This window comes from Syzygium oleosum, unplaced genomic scaffold, assembly GCF_021117445.2.
Source record: "Syzygium oleosum isolate NSW1041296 unplaced genomic scaffold, Sole_v2.1 Sole_v2.18, whole genome shotgun sequence".
Lineage (NCBI taxonomy): Eukaryota > Viridiplantae > Streptophyta > Magnoliopsida > Myrtales > Myrtaceae > Syzygium > Syzygium oleosum.
In genome coordinates this window covers 3860507-3875439 of record NW_026607502.1, presented here as the reverse complement: position 1 = coordinate 3875439, position 14933 = coordinate 3860507, and the positions used below count along the sequence as shown (strand labels likewise).

The 14933-nt window shown below is 36.5% G+C and overlaps 1 protein-coding gene across 1 annotated transcript; it reads right to left on the bottom strand.

Annotated features, from left to right (window-relative positions):
• Positions 1-12499: 12499 nt before the first annotated feature.
• LOC115682080 (WRKY transcription factor 71) lies at positions 12500-14720 on the bottom strand. The gene is made up of 3 exons (XM_030606224.2): positions 14253-14720; positions 13711-13851; positions 12500-13377 (listed from the first exon to the last, which is right to left on the bottom strand). Exons 1-3 carry the CDS (start codon positions 14624-14626, stop codon positions 12987-12989), a joined length of 906 nt encoding a protein of 301 aa, XP_030462084.1. The 5' UTR covers positions 14627-14720; the 3' UTR covers positions 12500-12986.
• Positions 14721-14933: the final 213 nt, after the last annotated feature.

Sequence of the window (14933 nt, the reverse complement as noted above, 5' to 3'; positions counted from 1 at the left end):
TAGGGATCAGACTGGACCACCCCGGGACCGGTAATCGGACCGTCCGAAAGCCGGTTCCACTTTTAGGAACCGAGAACCGGCTCGGCACTCCCGAGAACCGGATCGACCGGCCGGTTCGGTCCGAGTTTTTGGTTAGGTCGGTCCATCTTGCTCACCCCTACTTCTTCTTTTTTTGGTCGAATTGGTCACTCCTACTTGATGGAGGGTAAATGTGCTGCGTAGGTACAAGTTTTGAATTTTTTTACATCACAAGAAAAAGTTTAAGGTAAATGTGTCATGGCAAGTATAATTTAGGGTTTTTAATATCACAATAAAAATTCATAATAAATGTGTCACGCTTAACGTAATTTGAGGTTTTTTGTGGCTTTTTTTCCTAATTAATCAGAGTAAATTATGATAGTATGTGAGCCGGTGAATCTACCAAACATATAATTATTACTATTATTATTACTATAATTAGTACGGAGATTTAAGTGCTTCCCTCGTGGGTAATTTTTTTTTAATACACGGCCGATCGCATGTGCATTGGAAATCTCATGCAAATTTATTTTAATTCGTCACATAATGATCGATCAAATATTATTATTTTTTTATACGTATTTACATGTTCGACACTTGATTAAGATAATCTCGTACGTTGTCGGCATTCGCATAATTATTAGCGTAGGTGCATCTACCTTCGATGGCGATGCTTCCTAGTCCAATCATATCATCAAAGTGCTCATTTATGGAGAAATTTATAAAATGTTGACTTTAAAATTTTTGATTACTTTAGCTTTGATTTACACATAATATTCTCACGACCAAAAAAAAAAGTACACATAATATTCTGACCAAAAAGAAAAGTACGCATAATATGTGCTATTATATTAAGAAAATAGGACCTCTCTACTACTAACAGATCTAAATTATTATTCTTTTTTTTTCGTTCCTCGTATATCCGTAATTATTTGTTTCATTAACATCCGAGCCGTGGGCAAATCCGCTAGTTAATAATCATGCTTTATCTCTCGTATCGTTCAATTGGAATTCGAATATTTTCTAGTCTACAACAATTTTCCTAAAAAGATGCAAATCTTGGTAATCTTTTTATCTTGCCAAATCGATATACACGATTTCTTTGTAATGTATATCTCTCTCTTATTTAATGAAATATTTCTTTCCAATGTCAATTTCTCCCCATTAACTAGTCTTTTTAAACCAAACCAAATGCCATATGAGTTTTTTTATTTTGAATTTCTCTAACAAAGTCAGATATGAAAACGATAGTTTTTTTTTTTTGGTCGAAAAAACGATAGTTCATCTGCTCCATATAGCTTATTGAACATTTACCTAAGCCCGAATTTCTGAATTATAATATCCGGAGCAACATAAATCTATTCTTTTTCATGGTTATAATATTTAGTTCCTGATATGAGATTGCTCTACAAAAAAATAGTGCAAAGGCATAAATGGTACTAAAAACCAACTAAGCAATACAATTTGGATTATCACAAGTCAAATATCAACAATCTCTTGTTTTTCTATAGTCTAGCAGGCATGACCGTAGCCCGTAAAACACTCTCACAAGCCTCATGAAATGATTAAATCGTGCCTTCAACTTATAGGGTGGCCTTAGTCCAGAGCAATTTACATGCACCGCTAGAGATTTGAGCAATCGACCTCCGTATCCCGATCCAAAAATCTCCCAAACACCAGCAAAAAAAAAAAATCACTGACAAATGCATTCATAATCATGAAGTACTAAATATCATGAGTTGTCTTATTGTCTTTCAAACCATGATATGATGCTCCAGCCAGCAATTGACTATTTCTCATAAGGTTGTCTTCACCGTTAGATGCTTGACGGGCCCACAAACATCTATGGTCAAAATCCTACATCAACATTTGCCACCAAGAAATCCTTCATAAGCATCAGAAGTGAGCTCGTTCAAAAGTCAAATATTTGACCAATGTAGGTGCTACATCTTTGTGCCACAAGTACCAAAAAATCTATCTCTATATAGAATTTAAAGGTAATTTTGATTGAGATATATACGATTGGTAGAATATTTTGACTAGATTCCAACTTCTTGAAGCATTTTCCCCTTTTTTTGACTAGCCCTTCATGTTGGTTTCTTAAGGTTAATTTCATAACACTTTTTTTTCCAATAATTTGAGTAATGGCACTGCTAATCCCGACAATTTTCAATTTGTTCCATATCATCTCTATTTTTTTGTTTTTGCCAATGTGATCTCAAAACTATATGTTTCTTGTTAAAATGGGTTGCAATTAAAAAGGCTACGGAATTGCTAACACAGCCCGTCAAGTTATTATTTGATGACGTGTCATTCGAAACTAAAAGGAATAAAAAATAAACTGATATATTTTGAAAAATTAAAAAATAAAATAGATACATAAAATACTGAAAAAGGAAACTTAAAAAGAAAAAAAGAGCAAGTGGGCTTCGTTCTTAAAATAGATAATCATTCTATTCCGAATGAAACTGAAATAGATTTTCTCATTTCTGCCTCCCTGACTAAAAGTAGCTTAAAAAACCCGTTTCGATAACGATAAAAATTTACATTTACTGTAATGTAAAACTTGTTTGATAACAAAGCACAAAATTTCTATTTCCCGAAATAAAACCGTTTGATAAACAACAGAAAATTTATTTCAGAACAAAAATCCATTTTTTTAAAATGGAATAAAAATAATAAAAAATCCGAAAAATTCATAAAATCTTTAAAAAATTCACCTAAAAAATTAAATTTCACTCAAAGTGGGTGGCACAGGTATTCTAAGCAATTATGTGAAGTTTTTATTTTTTCGGCACCTAAAAAATTTAAATTTCGCTTAAAGTGGATGGTCACGGTATTCTAAGCCATTTTGTGAAGTTTTGAAATTTTTTTTTTTTCTTTTTTATTTTTTCGCACCTAAAAAATAAAATTTCATTAAAGTGGGTGGCCAAATTTTAGCCATTCCGTAAGTTTTGAAATTTTTACTTTTTGCTTATTTTTATTTTTTGGCATACAAAAAATTTAAATTTCACTCAAAGTGGGTGGCCAAGTATTTTAAGCTATTATGTGAAGTTTTGAAATTTTTATTTTTTTATTTTTTCGGCACCTAAAAATTTAAATTTCACTCAAAGTGGATGGCCACAAGTATTCTGCCATTCGTGAAGTTTTGAAATTTTGATTTTTTATTTTTTGGCACCTAAAAAATAAAATTTGCTCAAATTGGGTGGCCACGGGTATTCTAAGATATTCAAGTTTTTAAATTTTAGATTTTTATTTTTTTGGCAACTAAAAAATTAAATTTTGCTCAAAGTGGGTGGCCATAGGTTTTCTAATCCATTTTGTGAAATTTTGAAATTTTTTATTTTTTTCGGTACCTAAAAAATTTAAATTTCATGAAAGTGGGTAGCGATTCTAAACCATTCGTTAAGTTTTGAAATTTTTGATTTTTGCTTTTTTTTTCTCACCTCAAAGATCGTGACTTCCATATGAATATGTGTGTTGAAGAAAATGAATTCTCAGAAATGGTTCTCACTTTTGTTCCGTAAATGAAAAACTTTTTTTGGTTCTCATTTGTTTAATCGTTTTGGAAGCAAACTGTCGGAAATAGAAAAATGAAATTGCGTTCAAACGGTTTGGTCAAACGATTCAACAAAATCGTGGTTTTCATCAGCACCCAGCCGCTTTCGGCTGTGCATCGCCGACACGTGGTGACGATCGGCAAAGGGTCGCTGCGGTTATGCGACCTAACAAGACTCTCTCTCTCTCCACGCATGTGGGCTTGCATTGGTGATTGTGCTCTGGTCATTAGAGGTCAACAAGCCCTCGTAGCCCTGGTCGATCCTGCCGATCGCCAGCATCGCTGTCATTGCCACCACCCTTGCAACTTCCTCCCTTTCCTACGTTTTCTATTTATCGTTACGGATGAAGGATATTTCTCCAATTTTCTACTATTTTGGCCCACTCGGCATAAAAGCAAATCCATGTCATCGCTTGTTGGTCTAGTCACTGCTGACGTGGCACTAATATGACAGTTCACATTAGCATTCCATTTGAATTTTTAACCAAAGAACTAACTTAAACCAAAATACACATAATTCAGAGACCACATTAAAAAACCAAAAAGGCTAGCGGAGCCATAATCCCTAACTTCGTAACATATTGAATACGCACACTAATCCCTATTACCATAATTAGTTATATTTGCAGCCAAATTGAATAGTTCCAGCATTGATAACAACTTAGCTTGGAATTCGATGTGATAAGGAACCCCTAACCACTAATATAAGAAATGAAAGTGGCCTAACCGCACTAAAATTAAGTGAAAAATTAATAAAGACTTGAATTTGAATTGGTCATTAAGAAAGACACAAAGGTCAAGTCCATGAGTCAAAGAAACCTTGCTTGGTACAATAAGCAAAAGTTTAGTAAATCACACTCAATTTCGGTTCCTTCCCACCTAATCGTGAGATGAAGTGCTATTGAAGAAACCATTCTATTAATATGTTATTGAAGAGATTTCATGAATAGGTCATGTCTCGTGATCAATAATCAATTTATAATGACTTTCTGTGGACTTAGGAATCAATTGTGTGATCACTGTCTCTTCTTGTGTCTCCTTCAACTGTGCATTGATAGCGAATAATACAAGTTTTAGGGAAAATTACCTAATTTGTTTTAACCATATTGGCCGTCCTACGTGGCATAGTGCCACGTCAACGATTTCTGGGCAAGAAATGGCCAGAAGAAGTACATTGAAATTTCTCGCGAAGATTTAGGATTAAATTGGCAAATTTGAAAAGTTTAGAACTGAATTGACATCTGTACAGTAAGTTTATGACTAATTGGATAATTTCCCCCAAATTTTTTACCACGAGATGATACACTGATTATGGTATCCGAATCTTTGATTTGAAAACCACCAAAATGCAATTTCAAGATCATCAGCCATCTCGAGATAAACCAAGGTCTATCCGAAAAGTATCAAGCTCAATCAACGATAATTCAGGCTACCTTGAGGTCCAAAGAATACCCTACAATCCTTGTGAACCGGTTAAGTCTAGGTTCTCGACATGTGCAAATGATCCTAACTTGGAGCAGCCAGCACACAGTTATCAGGATTTTAATAAGTGACCTTCATTTCTGAATTAGAAATCTCCCGACACCTTAACTAACTGCGCTAACTTGAGGGTTGATATGACAAAATTAACATTGTAGGTTTACATGAAAATGTTTAGGAGCTAAGGTTGAGCAACACGAACCGACCGAACTGGGAATCGACTGGACCGAACGAAATCGGCCAGGTCCGTGCGGTTCCCATGACGCCGGTCCGGATTCATAAAATTAGAATCAATGATTTTCGAGCTAATTCCTGAGTCCAGGAGGATCCGGACCACCCGAATTGATGCTCTTCACCTTCTTTTCCCTCTCTCCCTCTCTCCCTCTCTAGAACCAAAAACCTTACGTTTTCTCCATTCGACATGAACAGTAAGGCCAATGTCTCCCAGGTGTTCAGTGCGCACCACAGAAAAATTAGCATGTTTGCAGCGGCAGATTGATCGGCACAACTTTTTTCTAGTCTTGTGTATGAACTATCAGATTGTTGGAAGAGGCGATTTGTTCGTTTCAATTTTTTTCTGCTGAGCCCTGTTCGGCTTCCATCTTTACTTTCAATATGAATAAGGGCCCGTTTGGCAACCAGCCAAACAGTAACTATTTCTATTCTTTCGTTCCCAGAATCAGTTTTGGAACAGAAATCCGTTTGGTAAATTTTTTGTTCCCGAGCACAAATTTGCAAAAATTTATTCTCAGAATCAGTTTTGGAACAAAATCAAGAAACAAAAAAAAATTGCTTCTTGATTCTCGGAACAAGAATCAGAAATGGAAAAGAAATTTTTTTTTTCCTTCTTCTTCTTCTTCTTCTTCCTGGCCTATGGCCGGTCGTCGGCGTCACCAACTTGGCCATGACCAAGGAAGAAAAAAAAAGAAAAATAAAAAGAAAGAAATATTAAAAAATTCAAAATATTATTAATAAAAAGAAATTTTTTGCAATTACCAAACGCATTTCTATTCTTTTTTTATTCCAAGAATAGAAATTTTGAGCAGTTACCAAACACCTTCAAATGCTTAAAAATTGTTCCCGGACACGAAATCAAAAAGAATCATTTCTGAACAGAAATTATTTCCGGAAATAGAATGGTTGCCAAAAGCACCTTAAGCATTCAAGCATGAAGCCGGGAATGGGACAAGCCAGAAACTATTTCCGTAAAATGGGAGGTGTCCACTTTGGAAGAACTCAAAGACCGGTTCTATTGAATCACCCCGGAACCGGAGCTAGACCGGACCAGACTGGACCGGCCTATCTCAGGATCAGGTGGTTCAGTTCCCGATTCCTTGGTGGGATTATAAGCACTTATCTAACACTTTTTTATCGAAATCTACAGATGTGACGAGCAAAGGAAAAAAGAATGCAGAAATGTATGTTTTGCATGTTTCGCGGTCTTATCTTATTGTCTTTGCACAAAATGCACTTGACTCATTTTCGATGTTACAATGACATAAACAGGTTTGCATTCGTGGTTGGTCCTCGCAATTCCCTTTTATATAATTTGGTCCTCTGACTTTTTTGTGCAACCAGATTCTCTAATTTTTTTCTCTATTGCCCAAAGAAGTCCTTTTGTCATCAATAGCAATCGGCATGTTAAATTGAGACGGAGAGATCGCCGTTAACACTTTTTAACCGTCACGTAGCAATTCGAATGTCAAATTGAGAGAAAAAGAGAGATTAAATGAGTCACTTGACCTCGGACGGTCTCCTCTCACGTCCGACAAGAAGTTGGGTTTTCGATATCACCGTCTCCGGTAGAAACTTTGAAGGCCTAAATCACGCCGGCGAAGTCACTCTTGGCCGCGAAGATCATTGCCTCTCTTCCACTACGTAGCCCCGTGTTGTGGGTGGCTTTTTGCAGCTCTAATCGCCGCGAGAAATGGAATGACGACGAGGATTAAGTTGCCATACTGATCCGATTAGCAATGATACTTAGGGGTAAAAAACATGTTTCTGGACATTTTAAGGGTGGCAAATTGAAATTGAATTTATTTGCGGGCCAAAAGTTGAAATTCATCTCAGGCCCAGTCAGAAGACCCAGGACGAACAGGTCCATATACCAACAACGTAAGGCCAAGTAAGAGGCTTGTTGGGCTCAACAAGTTAAAGGCTCAATCTCTAACCTTTCAAAGATTATTTACTTATTTTCTTGGCCTAAACGGTGGGAAAGATAGATGAGCCTGTGAAAATTGATTTCAATATCGACAGCAAGCTATGTCTAAATCACTTTTGCCGACAATGAAAATATTTTCCTACGTCAAAATTAGGAAAAAAATTTCTTGATTGTTAAATTTTCCTTCCCCGAAAAGCTTTGATTCTTTTAGAAGGCCTTGAATTTTGGAGAGCATGCTCAAGGGAGTTCCTGAAAGAAACATCCTAAAGAAGTACATTTTGTCCCGGACTTTTTGGACCGTCACGATTTGCCTTGATGTTTCATTTATTTTTTTTTAAGTTTGTTCCCCTGCTTTTTTTTCTTTAATTGAAAATATGCCCCTTGATGTCGAGAGAAGCCGCTATCGTGGAACAAACGCGAGAGCTCGAAAAGAAAAAAGTCTGGAAAGAGCAAAAATCTACGAGCGAATCAAAATGGGAGTCAATTGATGATGATGCGAAAGCAGCCGACCTGTATGGAAAGAAGAGGAGGTGTTGAAGAAATTGATCTTTGGTGGAACATTCAAAGGAAAAGATCATTTTGGACAAGGGAACATCAAGTTGGGAAATCGTATCATTGAAGATGCCTCCTCGGTGAAAAGTATGAATCGCAGCACGTTAAGCATTAGCCATCATTGCAAAAGGTAAACGAAAATAGATTTGAAGAACGCAAATGCATCAGCTTTGGCCAGAAGGTCATTGTTTTCAAGTAACTTCGCATTTGCTTGATATTGAAGATGCTTACCTTCTAGAGAAGCATTGCCTAGTATGTATATGCAGAAGAAAGATAGTTGGATCTATCATGATAAGCATATATTGAGATACATGAGTGAGTTGTATTAGAAAAAGTACCACAATTTAGGGTCTGTTTGTTTTCGATATTTAGCTGAAATCGGAAAATGGACTAGAAAATATTTTCTGCCGTTTCATATGGAAAATCTGATTTGATTTTCTTGGGGAAAATTACCAATAGAATCGAATTTTTTTTTATTTTTTATTCTCTTCTTTTCTTTTTGTTCCTTTTCTTTTTTTCTTTCTCTTTCTCCTTCTTCCTCGACCAGTTGGTGCTGGTCATTCACAAATGTCGCCGGTTTCCAATTGTCGGTCGCCGCTTGTTGCCTCCGGTCGCCACCAACCTTAGGTGAGGTTCAAGCTCGCCTACGGCCAGCCAAGGAAGAAGAAAAAAAGAAAAAGAAAGAAAAGAAAGAAAACATAAAAAAAATAATTACAAATTCGAATTTTTTAGAAAAATAAAAATAATTAAAAATTGGATTTTTTTTCAAAATAAAAAAATATTTTTATATGAACGAATGTTCCATCCTATCACTCGAGCCCGAGCACTGAAGACCCATGCACGACCATTGTTGTCCTGGGCCTAAGGGTTGGGACGAGTGCTCGAGCGTTAGGGACCCAAGCATGACCTTTAATGACTCTGGCTCGGGTGCCAAAGCATTGGGTACAGGCACCAAGGGTTCGGATTCGGCCTCAATGGACCTAGGCATGGGCGCTGGGGTTGGATCTGGGCCCGGCCGCCAGAGACCTAGTCCTCAACATCGGGAACCAACGTTGGGGTTTTTGTGCCCAAAAGTAGAGTTTCGAGTCCAAGAATTGATACCTAGTCATTTTTTGAAAAATGTTTTCCAATTCTTTCAAAGAGAAAATCATTTTCCTAAATTTAAGCTTTGGTATTAAAAACATTTTCCGCTGACTCATTTTCCTTAGCGAACAAACACTAGAAAATGAGGAAAATATTTTCCACGAAACAAATGGACCCTTAGAGAATTGGTGTTGTGTGGAGTAGTTAATATACATAGTTGGCCCATGATTCATGACTTAAATTTTTTAGTAAAGGTAAGTCTAGCTAGACCAGGCTCAGATCTCAGCTCCTTCTTAGCGATCTCTCTGAGTGCAAGTATTAGTAGCTTTTGTCACTCAGTTTCGCTTATTAAAATTTACTGACATGGAAAAAGAAATCGTAGTTTTGAGCAAGGACCAATAAAATTATGTGTATATTATGCAATTTTAGCACTCTATTTGTTGCAAAAAAAAAAACACTTGATCGAGCACAAAAATAAATAGAACAAAGAATGAAATCGAACAAAAGGATTTTGTACTTGATCGATGGAAACTGTTCCACTGGAAGAACATTCCACTATAGATCAAACAACACATCAAAGATTCAACTACACTCGAATCACTCAATATTTAGCCCTCATAATTCATTGCTAAACAATCTCTTAGTCTTATGAAGGACATATCTTGCCACAAGATTGATTGGCTTGCACACCAAAAACTCCTCATAGATACAATTCAAGAAGAAGACACACTTTTTATATAAATATTAAACCATAACTTCACGTAACAACTTAAACTTTTAAAATAATTGGTAGTGGTTCCACAAAATCGATTAGGAGACCCAAGTTTAAATCTTTCCAAGCCCCTTATATGACTCCCTATTATATATTTCTATGCATAATACTAGGTCAAAACTTTTAAAACAGTTAGCAGTGGTTCCACAAAATCTCACAATCCAATATAGAAAACCTTATTAGACAAACCTACTAAAACTAAAGAACAACTCAGCTAAGAAATCTACTCAAACAAAGAAACCTATTTGGATTGGATTTCTTTTACGAGCTCAAACTTGAGCTATACTTTCGACAATGTTCATGCCAACTTTGAAAGTAGGATCGTGTTAATTGTTTCCAAGTCGAGTTACTTTTCTTGGGGGCAAAACCGAGATTTCACGAAAGTAGATAAGAAAATTTTGCATAGCTATCTCAACGACTTGGCTTATGTCTAGTCATCTTTACTTGATATAAGATTAACAAACCTTAAATTTCGTAGCGAGAGGAAGTCAAATTAATTTTTAATTTCGTGATGTTTCTTAGGTATCTACTTTGGTCAATAGTAAAATAAAAGTGCATCCGCGCTGACCTTCTCCTCTTGACTTGATCGGAGTATATCTGAATGATGAGATATGCATGAGTCTCACATAGATCATTCATGGGAAAATTGGCAATTTTTAATTATTTTTTTTCAATTTTTTAATATTTTTTTTCTTTTTTTACTTTTTTTTTTCTACTTTCTTCCCTCTAGCCGGTGGACCGGTTGACAATTTTCCCGATCATTCATTACCTCAGAAGTCATGCACACGATGTAGTATAGTTAATTTGTATTATGGATCATCAACGTAATTAGTTACCAAAATATATCTCTCTCTCAACTAATATGCGATATCCTATACATGCCATAATTGTCCAAAAAGTTATAAACTATAGTACAGCAGCGAATTCAATCACAAACTTTTCAATTTGGTCGATTTAGTTATAAATTTTTTGAAAAATTGCCAATGTAGTCCTTCCGACCAAAACTGGCGGAAATTATTGACGTGAGTGATTTTGTAAATATTTTAAATATTTTTATGCACTTTTTATAAAAAGTTTCTATTCTTTCTTTTTTCATTGATAATTCCCAAAAGGGTTGGCGGGGGTTGCCAAGGCCTCGGCGATGGCTGGCACTGGGGGTGAGCGCCGTGACCCTCGCCAAGGCCCCGATGACCCCGGCTGGTCCTTTTGGGAAGATAAACAGTGAAAAAAGAAAGAAAAGTAAACAAATGAATCAAAAAAAAATTAAAAAAATTTTAAAATCTAAAAAGAATTGTAAAAATCGTCTATGTTATCGCTATTCATGTCACGTAGGATGGCCGACCACCATATCAGCAATTTTCGGCCAACAATGGCCGAAAGGACTACATTGCAAATGTCGTCAAATGGTTTATGACTAAATTGGTCAAATTAAAATGTTTAAAACTGAATTGGCTGCTGTACAATAAGTTTAAAGCTTTTTGAATATTTTTTCCTCAAATACATACATATAATCAATCAGGTTCAATTCTACAAGCTCTCGATAAACTGTTCCTTGGCATTGTTGCAAGTTGCAATAGTTGATATAAATTTACATAAAATGAATGTGACTATGATAGGTACTGATCCGCGTAGTTACTCTCTCAATGTATATCTATTTATTATTTTATAGACACGTAGAAAACCCTAATTAAGAAAAGTCTCTACCGAGTACCTACTACATGGGATTTCAGTCATATATACTATCAGAGAATTTGTACAGATAGGGCTTAGAATATGCACATTTGTACTTGTAAGATGAGTGTTCACACAATGTGGATGATAGAAATTCAAATTTCAATAAGAAGCAAATGCTGCCCCTCTGTCTAGACTTCGTACTGCTTCAATTAGTACAATAATAATAATAGTACCTATTCGATTCTGGTTTGCATGTAATTACCTTAATCCGAACTAGTTTCCTTACATTCCGACCAAAACACTAGGGGCAGAATCTTTATAGATTACATAGTCTATATGTATAAAGAGAACATCCATGTGGCATTGCTCTAATTTTAATTACTAAGTGCCTAATATTAATGTGAGAGATCCGGTATACGAATCACAACGTCTTCATCCATTAGATAAGTAATATTAGGAGGCATGCCAACTGCCCGTATAGATAGAGTCTTACCTTATGGGCATGTCGGAGCGATTTACATTCATCCATTAGATAAGTCATACTAAATGCTTATATGTTCCATCGATGTGTTATCCAAATAAAATGATGATATTCTACTAACTTTTGACTACGTAATTTTAGTTTTTCAACAGCCAATTGCAGCCCCATAGGGGTTGAAATGTGTCTATACGAATGAGGGTGATTTTTTCGAATGCGTACCAAGTCAATAGCTTTGGTTTGATGTCATTTCGACAATCTTGTGTGATGTGATCATTCTAAACTGAAATATGTTTTCTCTAATCCCAACTAGATTAAAATGATTGACTCTATGACAAAGTCTTGTATTCACTTCATACTTTAACATGAGAACCAATGTGTGATTATATATATTTATATATACATATTAAAATATGTATGTAACATTATATTATAATTTATATATAGGCCAATGCAAGCTTTAATGTAGTACCTTTTTGACAAAAGCAGGATGGCTCATCTTCTTCAAGTTGAAAATTTCAAACAGTGCTTATTGAAGAAGTTCAAAACTGTCAAGCGGAAAATGAACCAAAACATCAAAATGACAGCGACTTCTCTACATTTTCTCAACAAAGTTCTAGATGATCGATTGTTATGCCATTGCCAACCTTTTTGGATTTTTTTGCACTTTCTTAGCATAATGAGCTAGATCTGTATAGCAAGAAAAATAAAACTAAACTCACATAGTCCAAAAGCCGTAAATCACTGCAAATGGTTGCACCAGAAAGAGAGTACAAAGATATATGGAGTGACTCCATGAATCACAATACAATCATCATCATCGATAATCTCCTCTTAAAGCTACTAGATATATAAAAACCTTAATACAAGACAAAACATTTTTAAAGACCCTGCATTTGAATCTAATCTAATCTTCTTCTCTCTTCTCCAGCAGCTGGTGCAAAATTTCCTCACTGAGAGAGGCAAACATGAAGCTAACCAATGACCCCGATGGCTTAATCTAAGTAATCTTGATTTCCCTTGGTGAAAGTACCCCAAAAAAGTGAGACCATATGATTGAGGATGAAGTTAATTAAATAGGGTTACCAGTCAGAAATAGAAAAGAAAAATGTAGTAGTAATCGATTACTGGCTATAGGCTGTAGCTATACTTATGTATATATACAATAAACTAGGAGGGATTTTTTAAGATACTTAAATGGAGTATTGGATCATGGCTCTTGTTTGAAAAACATGGAAGGAACAATGTCTTGCAAGAGTCCATAGTCTGGTGGGCCTTGGTTATGTTGCTGCTGATGATGGTGGTGATATGCTGAAGTCAAAGCTTGAGGGTTATAAGCAAAATTTGCACCACCTTGGTTTGTTGTCATCATGTGAGGCATTTGAAACATCATCTCTTGAGGGTTGTTGTAGCCTGGGATCGCCGCGGTGGGCGCGAACATGGACGTCGTGAACATCCCGGCCCCGCTCCCCCGGAGCGTCGCGGGGATCGGATGGTTGTGTTGGCCTTCGTAGGTAGTGATCACTATGGATGGGTCTTGGAATGACCTCTCCACTCTCTTCTTCACAGTGCATTTCTGTGTGGTGCACCTGTAGTAGCTCCTGTAAATAGAGACAAACCAAAGAGCAAATAGAAAATGCAGGTTTCAGAATTATTTTTAGGAAGCTAGATTGATTTCTTGGAATTATCTGAGGAGGGTTATGATTGACTTTGATGGCCCAAATTGAAATAAAATTTAAGTTGGTGTAATGTGAACTTTTAGGAAGAAAAAGCGGAACATAGTTTAGGATAAAATCTTTGAAAGGACAAGTTGTTGTTGTTGCCTTTTGCCAAATGTGTCTGTATGCACGTCCAATTTGTTATCTTGTTGTGGACTAAAAGATGAGGAGCAAAAGCAACAGAGAGAGAGAGAGAGAGAGAGAGACCAAACATACCTTGGGTAAGGGCTATTTTTTACAGCCTTTTGGCCGTATTTTCTCCACCTGTAACCATCTTCAAGATGATCAACTTCACTCTTGGTCATAAAGGCAAAGCGGGGCTCTCTCTCTCTTTTCTCTCCCTTCTTCTTTTTGCTCCTGTATTTTTCTCAAAAGCATGTAACATGTTATTGCAAACAAAACACGTGCATATTTGGATGTAATTACTCTACACATGACAAATAATTTAACTTTAAATCATGCAAAAAAGTACAAAGTTTTCTGAGTCACGGCACAGTAAATGACCTTGCTTGAATCGAGTATGCATGGACCAAGGAAAGCCTACTTGGTGATTCTTTGCATAAACAAGATCATACCACACAAAAAGAAATACACAAGATCATTCATATTAAGGTTTTGAATAAGATCGATTTACTGATTCGCGGGTAATTATGCAAGTCTAGGTACACGAGAACATGTGTTGTTTGAGACTCCAATCAAAGTTGATTCCATCTTATTATATGCAAGAGCAGAAAGATAAAAGAGGAGAAACTTCTTACTGTTTCTTAGAGCTTTCTCCTCCATCTTCACTTTCCTTCAACTGGGTCTCCGATCTCCTGCCTTTGCTTGAATCCTCCTCGCCCCCGGCTTCAGTAGAAGAAGAAGAGATCGAAGAGTTCGGTGTTGCCGGGTTGTGATTGGTACTCTCGCTACCGCCTCCTATTTCCTGCTTCTGGTGGCCATACTCGACCGACGAAAGAACCTCGGAAGTCGCTGGCGACAGGCCAAAAGCCGTTTCCAATGAGTTGTAGTCACCAGACCCTTGCAAGCAATCAGTGAAGCTCATGTATGGATGATCATTGTAAGCAGAGGAGAAATGGGAGCTCTGGAAAGGGTCATAGTAATAACTAGGGTTTCTATGCTCATCAGACATGTGGAAGGAGCAAAAGAAGAGGAGGAGGAGGAGGAGGAGGAGAAGAAAGAAGAAGAAGAAGAAGAGTTGTTTGAAAGAGAGGTTTCTTCAAGTCTTTGTGTAAATTCTCTGGTTTGGGGTGGATGACTTTCACTAGGTTTCTTCTCTTTCTTGTGGTGGTGATTTATATTGGGAGATGGAGGAGGGTTTTCAAGCTTTGAATGAGACGCCATATTGTCACTTTACGGAGAAGGTTGACAAAACACCGTGCCAAAAAATAAGTGGTTTCTAATGTGGAAACATCTCCATTCCATACACAACCGTCCTA